The 19,184-nt window shown below is 36.7% G+C and overlaps 1 protein-coding gene across 1 annotated transcript in view; it reads left to right on the top strand.

Annotated features, from left to right (window-relative positions):
- The window catches only part of LOC145981411 (uncharacterized), a 79,473-nt gene that overhangs the window by 39,470 nt on the left and 20,819 nt on the right, over positions 1–19,184 (top strand). Inside the window, exons 15-23 of the mRNA XM_083114648.1 lie at positions 4,015–4,076; positions 6,439–6,645; positions 8,613–8,772; positions 11,164–11,229; positions 14,266–14,317; positions 14,662–14,729; positions 16,326–16,480; positions 17,917–18,057; positions 19,056–19,164. Of these exons, the coding sequence (XP_082970774.1) occupies positions 4,015–4,076; positions 6,439–6,645; positions 8,613–8,772; positions 11,164–11,229; positions 14,266–14,317; positions 14,662–14,729; positions 16,326–16,480; positions 17,917–18,057; positions 19,056–19,164 (1,020 nt within the window). The remainder of the gene's footprint in view (positions 1–4,014; positions 4,077–6,438; positions 6,646–8,612; positions 8,773–11,163; positions 11,230–14,265; positions 14,318–14,661; positions 14,730–16,325; positions 16,481–17,916; positions 18,058–19,055; positions 19,165–19,184) is intronic.

The raw sequence follows: 19,184 nt of genomic DNA, 5'->3' as shown, positions 1-19,184 counted from the left end.
TACTCGTTACGTCTTTAACGTAAATTACGCGTAATTTACTAGTAATTTACTTCGCGTAGAAAACCAGTTTCTTCTACGCAGATGTAAAAAACTAATTTTCTTTCGTAAATTAATAATATAAAAAACTTCTTTAATTGTATTACATTTTAAACTTTAGTTTTCGTACATATTTCAGCATAAAATCATTATTTCCTGAAGATTTTTTATACAGCCACCTCACGCCCTCACCCTCAGCAACAGATTTTTTTTAAAAATAGAAGAGTTTGTTTACACATTTTTAAAAATTGATAAACCTGTTGATATATACGTCTTGCACTAATACTTGTATATATAACATAACATAACGATTGTCGACAATTTATTTGGATTCGATTTCAGTTTTAGTAACAGCTTCAAATTTCTTTTTCATGCATATTATACACTTGCATAGGCTAATTATGATGTGAATGTGAATATGGCAGGTTGTAAACTTCCAACGTAGGAGCACAAACAAATTCAGAAGGATTTTTTTTAAAAGCCTTTTTTTTTGTTTTCTACCACTACCACCTGCGATACATAACAATAACCACCGAAAAAAACATGATTGCATAGAATTTTTAGGTTGATTCTAGTATTTACGTACAGCGTGTCCCGCTTATACGTATAATAAAAGAAAAAAAATCACAAACACAACTTTTTTACTTACCAATTTTTTTTTGTCCAAACTTTGTACAAACATGTAACAACTTAGAATTTTTTTTTACAAATCAAGAAAACTAGCGTACTTCCACATGTGTACCGTTAGTGGCACGGCAAACGTCAAACCGGTTGTCATCCTCAAGCCACACGTTTTGAAGCATGTGCGGGGTAAAGTTGCTTACTACAACCACAATTCTTTCATGCAAGTCTTGCAAATCTCTAACCGGCGTACAGCAAACTTTGTCCGTAACATACCCCCCCCCCCCAAAAAAAAATCACACACAGTGAGGTCTGGTGACCGTGGGGGCCATTCAATAAAATTCGAACTTCTTCCTATCCATTTTCTATTGAAATGCTCGTCCAGCAAGTCTCTAACGAGTTTCGCGTAACTGTTTTTCCCATTTCTTTATTGAAATGTACGATGGAACTACTTCTTTAGCACCTAAACCATAACGTTCACGAAATCGTCTCTGCACAAGTGTCACAGACTTCACTTCAGACAACGTTAAAACACAAAACACCTTTTCTTGTGGTGACCATATGACGAACGGCTACTAAGGAACTGATAATATCAGTTTTCAAGACATTCTGGCTACTGCGCATGCGCAACTACCACTGAATGTGTTGCTAAAAAAAAATTCTGAGTCATTCTTTAAAATGAAACAACAATGACATCATTCTGACAGTTTATTTATTTATTTACGACTTTGTTTACATGGCGAAGTTAAGGCATTAATGCCTTCTCTTCCACTTAACCATTAATTACAGGGATCATTTTTTTGCAGTAAATTGTATACAATTAAAAAATTAAAGAAGATAAAAGAAAAAGAAAATAATAAAAGAAAAATAAAGTAATGAAAGTAAAATGAAAATAAAAATTAAAGCAATACAGTTTGAATACGAGCAGCCAAGTCCTGGATTAACCATTAATTACGTACATTGCTCATTATTTTTACTAACACAATGAAAAAATGTAGTTTAGAAGAAATTAAAAGTAAAAGCAATACAGTTTCTACATGCACACACAAACACACACATTCACACACCAGTATCTACATAGAAAGCATATTTCGTGGGCTAAATGTATAACGCATTTCTTTCTGGGAATTTAATCTAGGTTGTGGTAAATCCGTTTGTCACTTAATTTCAGCCATTCGACCTTCGCATAATACGGTGTCAAATGTTCGGAATATTTTATGTCGAAAACGAAGCGGACACATGCGTTCTGGATTCGCTGAAGGCGTTTAGCTTGCTCGCAATTAACGTCCGAGTAAACAGTGTCACAGTAATCAATAATAGGGAAAACAAGAGATTGAACAACTTTGGTTTTTATACGTTCGGGGAGGAAGTTTTTAAGCCGGTAAAGAGAGTGTAGTGCACCGAAAGCTCTTTTACACACGGAGTTTACGTGTTCTCTCCAGGTAAGATTATTGTTTAGCGTAATTCCCAGATTTTTAACCGTGGTAGAGAGAGGCAAGTGTTTATCGTTGACCGTAAGATTAGGGAGATTTAATTCGTCAATTCTGTTCAGAATCTTTGGGGAGCCTACGAGCATACACTGGGTTTTGGTCGGGTTGACGTGCAAGCCGTGGTCTACAGACCACTTGTTGATTTTTTTCAGGTCGTTGTTTACACGTTCGGTTGCATTCAATATTTCTTGAGGAGGGAAAGAAAAGTATAATTGAAAGTCGTCGGCATAGATGTGATACCTACAGTGATTAAACACCGACGGGAGGTCGTTAATATACAGTGTAAACTTTATTATATGTATAAACGGGACACGCTACTTTACGTTTTATGCGTATTTTATGCGTAATTTACGTTTTATGCGTATTTTATGCGTAATTTACGTGTTATGTAGAAAACCTTCTTTTACGCGTAATTACACAACCCTGCTGGTAACACGAGAAACATTATTTCTGGGTTGAAGTCTTGAAGTCTTGAAGAGCGGTGATAGACTGATTGAAGCTTGGACTACGGTTGAAGCCAGCGATGAGGAAGACCTATTTGAAAATAGGAGACGGGTGAAGCAACGCGAAATTAGGTCTTGGAGAGGAAGTGTGTCGTTAAGACTCCCTTGTGAAACGGATTGGTTTTCCATGCTAATGCCCTCGTAGTCTGTCCAAGCTCCGCCAACGCGACGGTGACGCTCCAAAACCAAACATGGCCTGTAAGTGTTTTCATTCCTAACTCCTTTTGACTGTTTGTGTATTGCAAGCTGACTTCTTCACATGCGAGTTGTGGAGTGTCTCTTCATCAACTGCATTTTTGAATCAAATTCTGTATGGTATACCACGCATGAATATTGTTGATGGAAAATGGACATTACTATATTTATAATATTTTTTGATTGATTTGCTTTATTTTACGTCGCCTTTCTGCCACTTCTGGCTAATCTAGTCTAATATATTTTGTTTATGTTGGCAGCCATCTTTGGTTCATAGCGCGGAGCACATCTGTTTTCATTCAAAGCTTTGCTGGGAAAAAAAAGATCGTGTCCCACTCCCATCAGACAGGTTTTGTTGACTATTGTTTATGAACTGGCGTGGGTCTTATTATTATGAACCCCCAATCACCTTACAAGGGTCTTGTGAAAAAAAACCATAAAAAGAGTATATTTTTACGAAACAGGATATTTTCAAATGTGCATATCTCGGGAACGAATGGAAGTAGGAAGATTAAATAGGTTTCATTTTGAAGTAAAGAGGCAACAATACATAGGTGGCCACTTTTTCAAAGAAAAATATTGTTCAATGTTCAGAAACACTATAATCGATTTTACTCATATTCAGCCATTTTGAGCTTCCACCTGTCTTTTAAATTCCACTAAATTTGGTAGCGGCGGTTTCAATGCAAGAGGTAAAGTGTATTTTGAAATTTACAAGTAGCGATTCCGACGGATTGTAAGAGATATAAGTAGACCTCGGATTTTTAGGATCTAAAAAGTATGCATTTAGGTTCCTACAATAGGTTCTAAAAATCCGAAAATAGGTTCTAAAAACCTTAAAATAGGTTCTAAAAACCTTAAAATAGGTTCTAAAAATCCGAAAATAGGTTCTAAAAACCTTAAATTAGGCTCGAAAAATCCTGAAATAGAATGCAAAAACAATAACTAACTGTTGCCAAAAATACTAATCTTTCTTATAGGTTTGTATACACTACGTCATGACTCTGATTCGTCTCGCTTCAGCTGAAGGCGTCCGTAAGGACACTGTGTATGTTTGCACATCCAGGTTACCTGGTAGCCGAGATAAAGAAATCTAGAGTTGAGACATTTTGGGAGCAAAACAAAATCCCTGAGCAAACTTTGAACAAAACGTCGGCTTCTGAAAGCAGAAAGTGAATTCATTACAGAAACCTCGCGAGGAACATTCTCCCAGTACACACCTAAGATACATGTAAGTTCTGAAAACAATTACGAGTTAATGCACTGCAGTAAATGAACTGAAGTAATTGTAAGATGCTTAACTTGGCGAGACCAGTTTAATATAAACCTAAGCTTATTTATAGAGTGTACAGTGGCGCCATCCGTTGGTGGATCTGCACGGGTATATGGCGCGTGTAGACCATTAATTTTCTGAACAATAATTCTAGTATAATTTTTACAGCTTTAGGTATTTACTTTCCTATTTAAAAATAGGATACTTTTCAATGAGAAAGACTTTACGAAAGGACTGTGACTTTATTTTGTAAACTACCGGAACAAAATGCGATCGTAGTTGGTATTTGACTCGAATGAAAAGGTTAACATCTACTGTATCTTTTTTAAAGCAATCAAAATCTCTCTAAAGCTCTCGCCACGAAAACACTCCAGTCAAGGTCACGCCACCAACCTACAGTGTTGCCAATAAGTAACAATTTCAACCGACGAAATTAACCACATACGTACGTACAACGCGTGAAGTGTAGACTGAGCAGCTTAGAAGAAGAGTGGCAACAGCGGAGGGCAGGGGTGTGGAGGAGGCAAGAGGAAGATACGACCTTGACTGGTCTATTTTCGTGGAGAGAGCTATAATAGTATTAAGTAATTTGTGATGTTGTTGGAATCAAGTAGTTCCCCCCCAAATACAGTGGAACCTTGATAACTCGAACTTGAGGGGGGGGGGAATCAAGGTATCAAGGATTTCGACTTACTAAGGTTCGAGTTATTGAGGGCCAAAATCGCCGACTTCGAGTTATAGAGGTCTAAAGTTTACTTCTGAACGTCGGCACTACGTATGTCCCGACACCATTGTTGATCACCTGACATTGTACTTACGCACCCTACACTTCGACTTATTGAGGTCCGTGCGACTAAAACTTCGAGTTATAGAGATGATTAGAATTTAACTTCAACTCATAGAGGTTTTTCAAACTCTGCATTCGAGTTATTGAGCTGGAACGGCATCCCATATACTGTAAAACAATTCGTCTTATCAAGGTTTTATTCGAGTTGTTGAGGTAAAATTAGTATTGAATGTTATGGACAATTCAAGGGGATTACAAAAAAAATCAACTTATCAAGGAATTCAAGATGTTGAGGTTCGAGTTATCAAGGTTCGACTTTACTAGTTTCTGTTTAAGGTACTCCTATAAATCTCAAGCAGACACGTTGTGGCCTGTGAGTTTTTAACTACTCCTATCTAAGTTGTGATTAAGTTGTCATCATTTATTAAGTTTTATTAACATGATTGTACTTGCAAGCGGTGACCTTGTCTGAAGGGCTACTCCAAAGACAGCCTCTCTCAAGCTAACGAGGGTCCGTCGTATGTACTCAGAGCCAGAATAATTCTGTCCATGTGAGTGAACAGTCCATGTGCTTCAATACAGAACCATATATATATATATATTTTTTAATGAAGGATGTAGTAAGTTTAGTTCAACTGATATGAAAAACCTTGTAATTTTAATTCAACTGTTATCAAAACCCTTGTAATTTTAGTTCAACTGCTATCAAAACCCTTGTAATTTTAGTTCAACTGCTATCAAAAGCCTTGTAATTTAAGTTCAACTGCTATCAAAAACCTTGTAATTTTAGTTCAGCTGTATCTAAAACCTTGTAATTTTAGTTCAACTGCTATCAAAGGCCTTGTAATTTTAGTTCAACTGCTATCAAAACCCTTGTAATTTTAGTTCAACTGCTATCTAAAGCCTTCTAATTTTAGTTCAACTGCTATCAAAAACCTTGTAATTTTAGTTCAATTGCAATAAAAAAACCTTATAATTTTAGTTCAACTGCTACCAAATGTCTTGTAATTTTAGTTCAACTGCCATCAAAAACCTTGTAATTTTAGTTCAACTGATATGAAAAGCCTTGTAATTTTAGTTCAACTGCCATCAAAAACCTTGTAATTTTAGTTCAACTGCTATCAAAAGCCTTGTAATTTAATTTCAACTGCTATCAAAAACCTTGTAATTTTAGTTCAGCTGTATCTAAAACCTTGTAATCTTAGTTCAACTGCTATGAAAAGCCTTGTAATTTTAGATCAACTGTTATCAAAGGCCACGGAATTTTAGTATTTGAATGTGATTAATTTGTTCATGACAAGAGTTCATAGTTTTGAGCATGTCGTTTCTTTAATGCTGGCTCGAACTAGTTTTTGTATTTGTTAAAGGGTGCTTGTATTAAAAGAATGTGGCAAATAGCCACAGTACATTTATTAAAAATCAAATCAAGCTCAAGCATAACTATCTCATTCAAGTATATTTATATTAAAAAAAAATTCATAAAGTGCACGTTCTAAATTTATCACTAATGTAGTGAATGCTCATTACTTTTAGCTTGATGAACTCAACAGAAGATGAGATGGGGGTCGAAGTGCACTACTTCAACTGGGTAGACTACCTGGTGTTCGTAGCCATGCTTCTGGTCTCGGCAATTATTGGAGTCTACTATGGATTCTTCAGCAAACAAAATACCACCAGCGAGTATCTTATGGGAGGAAAGACTATGGGGATATTCCCCATATCTATGTCGTTAATAGCCAGGTACTGAGACCGCATCATCACGAGGTTCATAGTTTTCTGATTGCACATAGCAATGGGTGACCCAAAGATGGCAGTGATGCGCATATAAATCATCAGTAAGAAGCATTTGTGGGACAACGGTGTCTTCCCTATCCATCGCTTCCCGATCCATCGCTTATCGAAACGTGGGCGTGGTTTGTCCCGATCCATCGCTCCTGATAACGAAAGTGTTTTTTCCGGGTGAGGTGTTCCCGATCCATCAACCCCAGAAGCGTCAGTTGTATGCAAGTGAGATAGAGGTCTGGAGTTTGTCACCAGCATGCCGTCTCTATCAGGCTTGAAGTCGATCATGTATAGAGCTCGTGCAACATCCCTAGGAGTTCCTTTGACAGTGAATTCAGTGAGAGACATCAAGTTCCCGGGAAACATCTTGAAGACATCAGATGAAGAACAGTTTCTTCAGTTTGATGAGTATGTATTGTGAAAGAGATGCCAGAATTATTGGGGTAGGTTAGGTTAGCAAACATTTTTTTATATTTATTGTGTACCTACTGTTCATTCATTTATTTATTTGCTTATTATTTGCATTTATTATTGCGAAACGCTCAGTTGTTTATTTACTTCTTTTTACATATTTATGTGTGTAACAATGTTTCTTAGTTTTGTAGATTTTTATATACATTCTGTGAGCAGAGGCGTCTCGTGAACGCATGCGGTGCACGCTGCGCATGCGTCAATTGTGGGAAAAAGGACAGCTTGCTCTGCGACGACATTAATGAGCATTTCTACATTCTAATTTCTTCATATAGGAGAAGTATTTATTTTACAAGAGAGCTCTGAACTAAGCTTATATTGTATTTCTTGGATCTGAAGTGACGTGCGTCAATTGTGGGAAAATAATTAATACTTTCTTTCACTTCAGATCCAAGAAATGTAATATAAGCTTAGTTGAGCGCTCTCGTGTAAAATAAATACTTCTCCTATATAAAGAAATTAGAATGTAGAAATGCTCATGAATGTCGTCGCAGAGCAAGCTGTCCTCTTTCCCACAATTGACGCATGCGCAGCATGCACCGCATGTGTTCACGAGACGCCTCTGTCTGTGAGTGTTCATTTCCTTATTTTCGGAAGCGATGGATCGTGAACACCTGACCCGGAAAGAACACTTTCGTTATCAGGAGCGATGGATCAGGACAAACCACGACCACTTTTCGAGAAGCGATGGATCTGGAAGCGATGAAACGGGAAGGCACCATTAGACCACGGATAGCAACCAACATCACAGTCGTAATAGGAAGAAAAGTGACCGAGTTTTAACATAGTGAATAGAGTGTAGTAACGAAATTTTGGCACATGTCACACAATGTTGTACTACTAAGGAAGTACACGTGTTTTCATTCCAATGTAAAATAAGAATGAAGATGAAAAAGACGTCAGTTTTAAAGAGTCAATTTCGTTTCGCTAAACATTGATGACGTCATTTACCTCAGAGAAGGCTTTCTTATAGGAAGCTTTCTGTGTTCAGAGATTTTAGTGTTAGTACGGTGAAGGGTCTCACAAAATTCTAGAAAACAATTGTACACTGTTTTTTCCTTTCCGGATATGTGGAAGATAATTACATAAAACTTATGACGTGACGAACCATGAAATTTATCTATTCCGATAGTATGTGTATGTAGCCTACGCACAGGAGTGATTTAAAAGTATTGAAATACACACGTAATTTCTATTATAGGATATGACCTATCTAGGAGACCAAGTTATGCATCTCCGACTCACGTTACACAAACTGCCCGCCATCTGAATTTAATGTAAATTATTCAAATGGTTATGGCAAGTAGCATATCAGTCATGTGGGATTTTCTAAAAAAAAAAATGGAATGGTGAAATACATTTTACGATATTTTAACTGATTATGTCTACAAAATTATAAAGCAAATTGTAATTTTACTTGTAAGATATGACACAACTTTCTGTATTTATTCCAGTTACATTTCTGGGATTACGTTACTTGGTGTTCCTGCGGAGATGTACGTCTATGGGACCCAATACTGGATTGTCCTTTTATCTATGACACTGGTGTGCATAACAAATGCTGCAATTTTTCTGCCAGTATTCTATACACTTCAACTTAATTCGTCCTACGAGGTAACGCTCTCAATCAATATTCTTATAAAATAATTATCTTCATTTACAACCTTTCATGAACAATTGAATACAGACATTACACTATTTAATTTGAACTGTATGTCAGTAACACAAGCAGTACAAGGGCCGTTTTCTCAATACGGTGCATCTTGTCGCCTCGGTCTCGTGGTTGCCATGTGCAGTGTATGTCCTTTTAGGGATCTTTAAGACTGAAGCGACAAGGGAGCCGACAAGTGTCAATTTCAAACGAACCTTCAAAAGTAAATTGAACCATTCGTACTCAAGCAACACGTGCAGTTTATGTCACTCCATAACGAAATATTACATATATGCAATTTGTCTCTTTCGGTCTGAAAACCCCCAAAGTATTAATATGAAGTAAAATAATTTGACGATTTTGCTAACTAAAACTAACTAACTCTCTAGCCTTCTTAAACCCCAAGGTTCATGGCTGCAGCAACACAGGCCTTCCATCTGTCCCTATCTTGAGCAAGATCTATATACTCTTTTCCATCCCTATCGATTTTGTTTCTTGACATGTCTTTTTACAGTGCAGAGTTGTCAGCTCAACGCCTAACCCCGAATATGAATGGAGGACCGTACCTGTCGTTGGTCAGCGGATCCCTCGGATCTAGCTGGGAGGATCACATTGTAGTCCACCAACCGTACCCCACTTCTGCCGATTGTGGGACTCTCATAGAGCCATGGCAGGACAGCTCTGTAAATCCCAACAGAGCAAGCAAAATGTTCACTCTATTGGTTGACTAACTGCAACATGGTGACAAAATTCAGATTGTCCTTGCACCCGCAGGTATTTTATATTAAACAGTTGTCATAATACTTGATTAATATGTTGACAAGAGAGCAAATTTTACAGCTGAGGGGTAACATTTCCCCCAAATTCAAGCATCGCATCCCGAGTAAATATGGGAGAACAAAATTCTACTCACATGAATGCATATTTCATTTGGAAAATTGACTTAATTTATCTTTTTATATTTGGCATGAAATTTGTGCAACGTCCCTCTAGTGCACTTCTTAAAATAAACTTATACCACGGCTACAGATATCTTAATCTCAGGGGATAGGTTCTTTATTCGAGAATTCCTAATAAGAAAGCGTTTTATAGCCAACAGGATATAGTTAAATGCGGATCTATATTCTGAAAACTGTACACATACAGAGAAAATATATAGCGAAGCTTGTATATATATTGAAATATATATATATGCTGATTCCAAATTTACGTCGGTTATATTCTTCTTATAAATATATGTATAATTGAAAAGGAAATCTTCTTTTTCTTTTCTTACAATTTTGGGGAAAAGGCTTCTTCTTCTTTTCTTCCTTCTATTTTGGTAAAAGGCTTCTTCTTCTTTTCTATCTTTGATTTGGGAAAAGGCTTCTTCTTCTTTTCTATCGTTGATTAGTGAAAAGGCTTCTTCTTCTTATCTTCCTTTTATTTTGGTAAAAGACTTCTTCTTCTTTTCTATCTTTGATTTGGGAAAAGGCTTCTTCTTCTTCTATTTTTGGAAAAGGCTTATTCTTCTTTTCTTTCTTCTAATTTATTGTCTTTCCTTTTAAAGCGTAATCTTATTTATTACATATATGCGCTCGTTTTCCCTGCTTCTTTGGCATTATATAAACGACACAAGCTATACTTATAGAAAGAGTAGGGTCGACTAAACTGACAATAGCGCCACCTCCTATGTAACGACCAAAAGGGGAATAGCCCAGGATCGCTAACAGCAAGCGCTGCCTATGGCCCAGTGCGTCTAATAAGAAGCGCAACCGTAAGTGCTTCGGGGCGTCTAATTGAACACTGCGCCACCGAGGGACGGACAAACACAAAAACTGACGATGTTCTCCTCGTCAGAGGTATTAAATCAAATTTTGATCACTAGGATCAAAAAGGAGATACTTTTCTGAATTCATTTGCTCACTTATTACCTTTCCTAATTGTTTCATATACGAGCATATTCTTATTTATCTTAATTGGATATTTACAACATTTTATTCACTCCTTCTATAATTTTTATACTCTTCCTTTATGTATTTTGCATTGACTATAATATATATAATAACTCTTCTCTGCTCCTAGCTTCTACAATGAACTCTGCTCTTCTTTATATGGCGTGCTGCCATCTATCGTCACTTTCGGGAAACATTTCTTCCTTGCATTTTTCATTGTGTCGTCGGAACTGGCACGTGACATTTGGTGTACACTCAGTTTAAAGTTACTTTCGTGTAAGTTGGACATAAAAGTATATATATCTTCAAAAGATTTTTGAAGAAGTATAAATATTTACTAATTCTGTTTAGCACAAAGTTTAGTTCAAGTATCTTCTAGAAAAATATGAGAAGGGTGATAAACATTTCTTTTTTTTACAGTACCTGGAAAAACGGTTTGGTAGCACGGTTCGTAAATTTGGATCTCTGCTTTATCTTCTAGCCACGGTAAGTTCTTGTATGTCTACAGAAACCGACATATTCATATAAGCTACTAAATAAGTTTACTCTTTAGCCACATATGGAACTGTTAGAAGTTACAGTACAGTTTACCACATTCTGCTGTTAAAATATACCCAGACAGCACGCGAGTTTGTATCAAGCTTGCCTTAGTATGCGTAGTATAGTTTGTCAAAGTTAATTTGATACAAACTTGCTGCAAGTGAGACGCGGATTTCTGGTTCGTTTGAGTCAAGGTTGATGCAAGTTGATAGCAAGTAAAGTTTCAATTCTAAAGTAAGCTTAATGTGCTATCTGGGTAATACTTTGTCTATTAGCAAAAGCGGGATGCAACCGTTCTTCATTTAAATGTTAATATTTAGTTAGTTGAAGTTGGAGAATATAGATTTTGTACATTTTACAACACTGATTTAATAAACAGCAAGGAGTTCACAATTAAAATTTGTTCAAGGATTTTAAAAAGAATTAGAAGGACTATAAAGCCTAAATGTTTCATTCATTCATTGTTTTCCGCCCAGGGGCGGGTCTCCCCTTGCAACCTCCATGTTGTTCGATCTTCAGCTCTTTGCTTTGTAGCAGCATTGGATCCATTTATTTTGATGTCGTCGATCATTTGGAATCTTCGTTAACAGGTTCATACATCGGAGCACATTTATTAAATTTTACACAAGAAACTACTTACGGAAATGAGTTTCTCCAAGGTTTACAACGTTCGTCGAGGTATTTTCTTTCATCGTGGAATATATTTGACCGGGAAACCATGTATTTTTCAAGAGAAATATCTCACCGACGCACAATTGCCATTGCTTTCATTTGCTTGCCCTACGAGAACCGGATGCTGCGTACGTTTGATGACGTAAGGCCCTGTCAGTGTTTCAACCCCCTTTTTTTACTATGCTTGCCTAACGTAACCAAACCTAACCTAACCTTATCGGAAATGGTTCGTGGGGCTATCCGTGATTGGTTTGTGGGGCTATCCGTGTATGGTTCGTGGGACTATCCGTCAGCTACTTGTGCATAATGTATAATTTCCACCGGTGACGAACACGATAGTAGGTATTTGTCGGTGAAGAAGGTTGAAACACTGCATACCCACAACGTGAGTCAAGATGTGCCCGCCATATTGAGTGTTCCGGAAGCGAAGAAAGGAATAAAAAAAAAAGCACTCAGGATGTGAAAAAATGCGTTTGTTTTCGTGTAAAAAGCATAAGGGCACCTTGAACTATGTTCCGCAATACACAATTGGTTAGTACGAACCATGCCAAACACAAAATATGCGATTTTAATGTGTCTCCGATCTATGAAACTTGTACCGAATCTTCTTCTTCCACGGATTTTCTGTCCCAAAACCATTCCTTCAATAGCATCCCTTAGGATACACTTTCTTCTCACCCAGTGACCCAACCAATTTCTTCATGATTATCTCCAGCATTGATCTCTTTCCTCCAACTCTTTCTAGCACTTCTTCTGTCCATTTCACTCGTTTCATTCGTCTCCATAGCCACATTTCTAGAGCTTCCAGTCGCTTTTTCTCACTTGTTCTCAGAGTCCATGTTTCCGCACCACGTAGAGCTACATTCCACACAAAGCATCCCATTAGTATTTTCCTCAGTTCTTTGTTCATAGATCCACAGACAATATTTTTCTTTCTATTGAAGGCTTCCTTCGCGATTGCTATTCTGATTCTTATTTCTTGGCTGCATTTCATATCACTGCTTTTAATGCATTCAAGGTATTTAAAGTTGTCTACTTGATTTAAAGAAATAGCAAGAGGTTTATTTTCCACTGAGAGTAGAAGTGGTGAGCCTAGGGGAGTTCATACTGAACCTTTACTTTCCCAATGGTCTATGGGTGTTCCATCCACAATATAGCCCGAGTCGCCCAATGGCACACTCAGGGACCATCGTCCTGATTAAACAATTCATGTGCTTTTAAGGCCTTCATATTTGTATGTAAGGTTGTAAACGCTCACAGATGTTGAGATAAAACTTTGAAATGTCATGTGGAAGAACCCCCCCTCCCCAGGACCCCCCTCCCAACGACTCCAAAGTTACGTATGGAAGCTGGAACGAATTTTAAATTTGTACACTTATTTGACATAAAATGTTATAACTCGTAGTCTATTTGACCAATCTACTTCGGGTAACTTTTGTTTTTCCGCTAAAACATCACGGCATGCAATCGTGCAAGAATCAAAACGCCAAAGACAATAAGAGAGGTTGGGTGGGCCGCGGCCCCCAACTTTCAATGAAAAAATCATAAAAATGGGGAGTTTGCGCCCTCTTCCCCGCTATTTTTAAAAGGGGAGGCAAACTTTAGCCTTATTTTCAAAGAATGGACCTTTCTCAACGGAATGAAAGTCATTTCATGTTTCTGGGTGCATTACATTATAGAATATGTAAAAAAAACTCCCCATGTTTATGATTTTTTTCATTGAAAGTTGGGGGCCGCGGCCCACCCAACCCCTCTTATTAGCTTTGGCGTTTTGATTTCTGCACGGTTGCATGCCCTGATGTTCTAGCTGAAAAACAAAAGTTACTCGAAGTAGTTTGGTCAAATAGTGTCCGAGATATAACTTTTTTTCTGAAATAAGTATAAAATTTTAAAATGCCGCGCAAAGGCGGCGGCCAGAGAGAGGTTACTTTCGAAAACCCGCCCGGCAGTCTAAAAGGTTAAAAGTTCACCTCTGGCCATGATTTTCTAACGCCACCTTCATGAAAAAGAAACTATGATTAAAATACCACTGATTACTAGAGAAAGTCACAATTCTCGCCTCACTTACGAAATTTTTGGACACATCATTGCGAAAATGCATCTGTTACAAATTGCAACAGATAAAAGATTTATTTTTAAATGTTATTTTGAGCATCATATTTCACATAATATCAAAAGAGCGTGTTTTGCGTGTGCATAAACTAACGATCTTGTTACACCACATACTAATTGGAAGTACCACTAATATATTAGCATTTACGAAATAATTACAATTATGTAATACCAAAGTTGTCTTCTTTTTAATTTCAGTTTCTCTATATTCCCATAGTCGTCTATGTTCCTGCACTAGCATTCAGCCAAGGTAAGAATAATTTCTTTTACCATCAAGAGTTGAAAAAGGGATCAAAATTGAGAATATTTGGTTTACAAAAAAGATTCGGAAAATCATTTGATATAATATGCATATGAAACTCAGTGTTTGTTATGTAATGTCATGATATTCTACTATTGTATGTCATAAAGGTCTTAAAAATCTCTTTAATGATTAAATGAAATAGACAAGGAACTACAATGTGCTCCTTTTCCTCATGTTATGATACGTAATTGCTATGTAGGACGTTTTAATTATCCACGGTACGAATCACGGTTACTATAAGTAAATCTGTTAATTGAAAAATAATATTTTCATTTTTCTATCACTTTCAGTTACCGGAGTAAACGTTCATCTCGTGACACCCTTCGTTTGCCTTGTTTGCATTTTCTATACGGCTTTGGTATGTTGAATTGATTTTGTTGCATTCTTATCTAATCTACTTTGGTTATTAATAATAGCTCTGCGAGACACTTGTGTTGTTATCGGAAGTAAATGTATAAAGACCAAAGGGGAATGAGGTTATTGATTACTTTCTAGATAAATGGGATATTAAGCAACATATTTACTATGTGGATTATGTGACTAGTGTTGTGTGCGTGTGTCAGTGGCAGATACTGATATTGTTGCAGTCTTACACAACAACTAAATTCAAGTATTTCAAAGTCATTAATAATATAGTTATATAAAAGCAATCTGACATTTTTGAAGCAGTTGTATTTATATTTTATTTCTTTGTTTGTGATTCATGAAACATGTAATGAAAGAAATATAACCTATTAAATTTACAAGTAGTAGTCTTACTTCTCGCATAGTAAAATATCTTCAAATATATCCTGCCAACACTACATAAAAATAAATTTGAAGGTAACAGACTGACACAATTGGCAACCTATGAATCTGGATATTTTGAATCAAAGTTAGTGGAATAGTTCCTTATGAGGTAATTTTTACAGATAAATTTTAGAGTTTAGAAACACATGTATTGTATAATCACAATCATAAAGATATTAATATTTGAAGAGAAAAGAATGAATATGCATTAAATATAGGGAATGTAATGTTATTATCTCATTTTCTACTCTTTCTCAAACAATCCAGATAATGGGCGTCGCCGGACATATTTGTGCAGAGGGAGTGGTCAGGCCATTAATACAAGTTGATTAGTAGTAAATAATAATACGTTTGCAATAACTATTATAAGCTAATAAGAATACACCAACTTTATTCCAAATGTATTATTATTATTATTGCTGTTATTATTATTATATAAATATGGAGACACATCCAGCACAACTGTTTTATTTTTTTAACATTTCATACAGTTCGTGTAGTGAAGTTCATAGTTATTATATTTTGCTATTAAGTTTTACACACCTCGATCAAGAAGAGGCTTCAAAAGTTACGGGGACATTTTTTCATAAAGTTTATGTTGTGTGACCTTTCACATAAAACTATATTTTTTTTAATTTTGTAAACTGTGAAACAATTTATCATTTGGATTAAGTGGTAGAATATAAAAAATATACACTATTTCTTTTTTAACTAATACAGTTTTTACTGTTCAATTGCTAACTAAATGAACTTCACTTCTGTTATTAACAATAAAAATAACAAGCTTTCTGCTCTTTTGTAATTTGATTGGGGACAATATATAACAACTTGCTGGTTGTTGTTACTCGCTGCAAACACGTGTTTGTGTTAAGAACAGGGCTGGGAATTTCCAGCCGAAAGTTCGTCAATATGCTTCCTACTCTTGTAAGTGGGTCGCCTTGTAATCAAGGGGTCACGGGTTCGATACCCGATGGAGGTGTATGGCACAGTGGTTCGGATCTCACTTTAAACTGTAGGTCCAGTCCCGAATAGCCTTTCTGTGCATAAAGTGGACTTAAAAAAACAATTCAATTCTATGTGGGTGACCTCATAGTTGAAGCCCATAACTCCCCATACTGAACCCATATCGCCTGTAACTAAACAACTGTCGTTTCTCTGCCCTCAGGGAGGCTTGAAGGCCGTGGTGTGGACCGATGCCCTTCAAACCATGGTGATGTTTGGTGCCATGATAGCGGTGGTGCTGATGGGCACCATAGACATCGGAGGACCCGCAGTCATCTGGAACAGGAGCGAAGCTGGTGATAGACTGGATTTTTTCAAGTTGGTAATCCGCCAAGCAAAGGATATCAGCAGTGTTGGCCTTCTATTGAAAACAAAAGATAATATACGCTTTCAAAGTGTAAAGCATTTAAGTCTCATAATCGGATAAAGAATTCGCTATCACTTCCCTTTGTATAATTTGTGCACAAACGGAGTGATGGGGCTTAGCTAGAGTTTAAACTTTGATTTGAACTCTAGAAATTGATAGATTTGAATCGAAAACTTGGTTCTTTCTAGCTCATTAGATGCTTGTAGTGAATAGTGTTCACAAGACAAGTAACGATTTCTGTCAAAATCTAAAATGTTTAGTTATAACAACTCATCTGATATTTAAGGTACAATATCATGGCACGGACAGTCATCATAAATCATTAGAGCAATGATACAAGTCAAGATGTTCTAAATAAGCATGTTTCTCCACTAACTAGTCCCCTTTTTCATTTATTTTTTAATTGTTATATTTTGTTTTCTATATTGCATTTAAGACTTTTATATTATACACCGTGTCCATAAATATACTGTCATACTTTAAAGTGGTATTAGGTCACTTTGGATAATCGTATTTAAATTAAATTGGTGACATTTGAAAGAAAAACTCAAATATTTTTGTGCATGTCAACAATGGACACCAATATCAGCAATGGACAACAATGAACGAGATGAAACATAGAAACTGAAATAAATTCACTCCTGACAACAATGGACGATGCGGGTTCATTGTTGGATATTTAGCAGGCAGGCATGTGAATGTTTCCCTTTAAAATTGTGTTGTTATTACAGAAGATTTAAGAACGTAGTTGGTGTGTTTTAGAATATCATTCCACACCGAGTTTGGTGAAGGTCTTCTACAATTGGCCGCCGAGGTCACCTGACTTGCGGGTCTGTGATTGTGTCCATGTACCCCCATTGCCTCAAAACCTGCAAGAACTGCAAATTCGCATCACTTCTGCAATCCAGTCCATCACTGTGGAATGTTGGAGCGTGTGTGGCATGAATGGGAATATCGCCTTGATGTCTGCAGGGCCACTCGTGGGGGCCACATTCAATGTCTATGAGTTGTAAAATAAAATATTTGAGTTCTTCTTTCAAATGTCACCAATTTCATTTAAATACGATTATCCAAAGCGACGTAATACCACTTTAAAGTATGACAGTATATTTATGGACACGCTGTATAATGAGAAACAGCGTGAACATGCGTTTACTTTCAATCTATTTACCTAACTTTTTACGACGCCGCAACACTAGATCAATGTAATAGACATATTCGAATAGAGCACAATATTTGTGAAACCGTAGGATGTTATTTGTGACAATCTAATCTTAAAATTAATCGACACAAAAGCTTGATACAAATACAAGTGTGGAAATCAGTTACGTACGTACTTATTAGTGATTGCAATTCTGAAGTTTTTCCTGTTTCTTATTCTTTTTAGTTTTGACCCTGACCCATTCGCGAGGCACACCGTGTGGACTGTGGTGATCGGGAATTACTTCCGATGGCTCAACTTTTGTGCTGTGAACCAAGGAATGGTGCAGAGGTTCCTTGCTATGCCTTCGTTTGCACGGGCGAAGATGTAAATACCAATAATTCTTTCCCTTTTTGTGTTCACTGCGCAGCAATTTAGGCAGAATGAACTTAACGTCTTGTACAGGGCCAACGAAGTTAGTAATCAGGTGTGTTCTATACAGCGTATATTGTTACAAATGTAGGTTGAATTGCATCTTTTGCAAATATGCTGTATAAAGAAATAAACTGCCGGAGTAATAATTGAGGTGAGTGTACAGTTGGATGGGTTAAAGTTACAGTGGTGTTGTAAAAAAAAGAGACCTAGACACAGTAACCAGATCGAGTTAAGTCAATCTGTAAACAGAAAACGTGAAGTTAGTCATAGATGCATTCAACTAGCAACAGATGACAGTTGAAGTTCTGGTTAAAGAGGAAACATCTGTTGTGTTGATCAGCAAAGTGCTGTGAGTCAGACTCTTTGCTTTTTTAAAGAAAGTGACTTACACCACTGTAACTTTAACCATTCCAGTTCATAAACTTTCAACTCGTCCAACAAAGACGTAAAATTTAATTTCTGGGCTGACGTAAAAGTACTACATTTCCTGAGAGTATGTTGGTTTCAAATCTACATTATTTCATCATGTTATTCTTGTTTCTTTAAAGAAAACTCATGCAATGAAAATATATTGCGACATTGGTTGACATGGCAGCAACGTAGCAGAGAATACCCATAAGTCAGTTGACAAATATATATTATTAATGTAAACAAGTGTCAACTGAGTAATAGGTCGTTCTGCCTCTTGTCACGTTACGTCTTTGTTTTTAAGGTTATAGTATCCTTGAAAGTATAACCGTAATAATATTAACAACAACTGTAGGTCCAGTCCCCATTAGCCTGCCTAAACATGAAGTGATTTATGTGAAGTTGGCGCCTCTTAATGTGGGCGGTTGATAATACGCCGGATTACATTTGGAATTCAGAATATATTTCTCTGGCTAAATTAGACGCATGTTAGAATCACTGTGTTGCAGATGGTATTTGTTACAAATTTTCCTTTTTTCCAGCACCATTTTAATATTTTGCATTGGAGTCCTGATCATCATCTCCGTAAGTTGCTACACTGGGCTGCTCATCTTTGCGACGTATCACAAGTGTGACCCGCTGAGCACAAAGGCAAGTTTGAGGTCATCTAA

This window comes from Lepisma saccharinum, chromosome 29, assembly GCF_977018435.1.
Source record: "Lepisma saccharinum chromosome 29, izLepSacc3.1, whole genome shotgun sequence".
Classification (NCBI taxonomy): Eukaryota; Metazoa; Arthropoda; class Insecta; order Zygentoma; family Lepismatidae; genus Lepisma; species Lepisma saccharinum.
The sequence above is the reverse complement of the archived record's forward strand: the minus strand, read 5'-3'. Positions and strand labels throughout refer to the sequence as shown.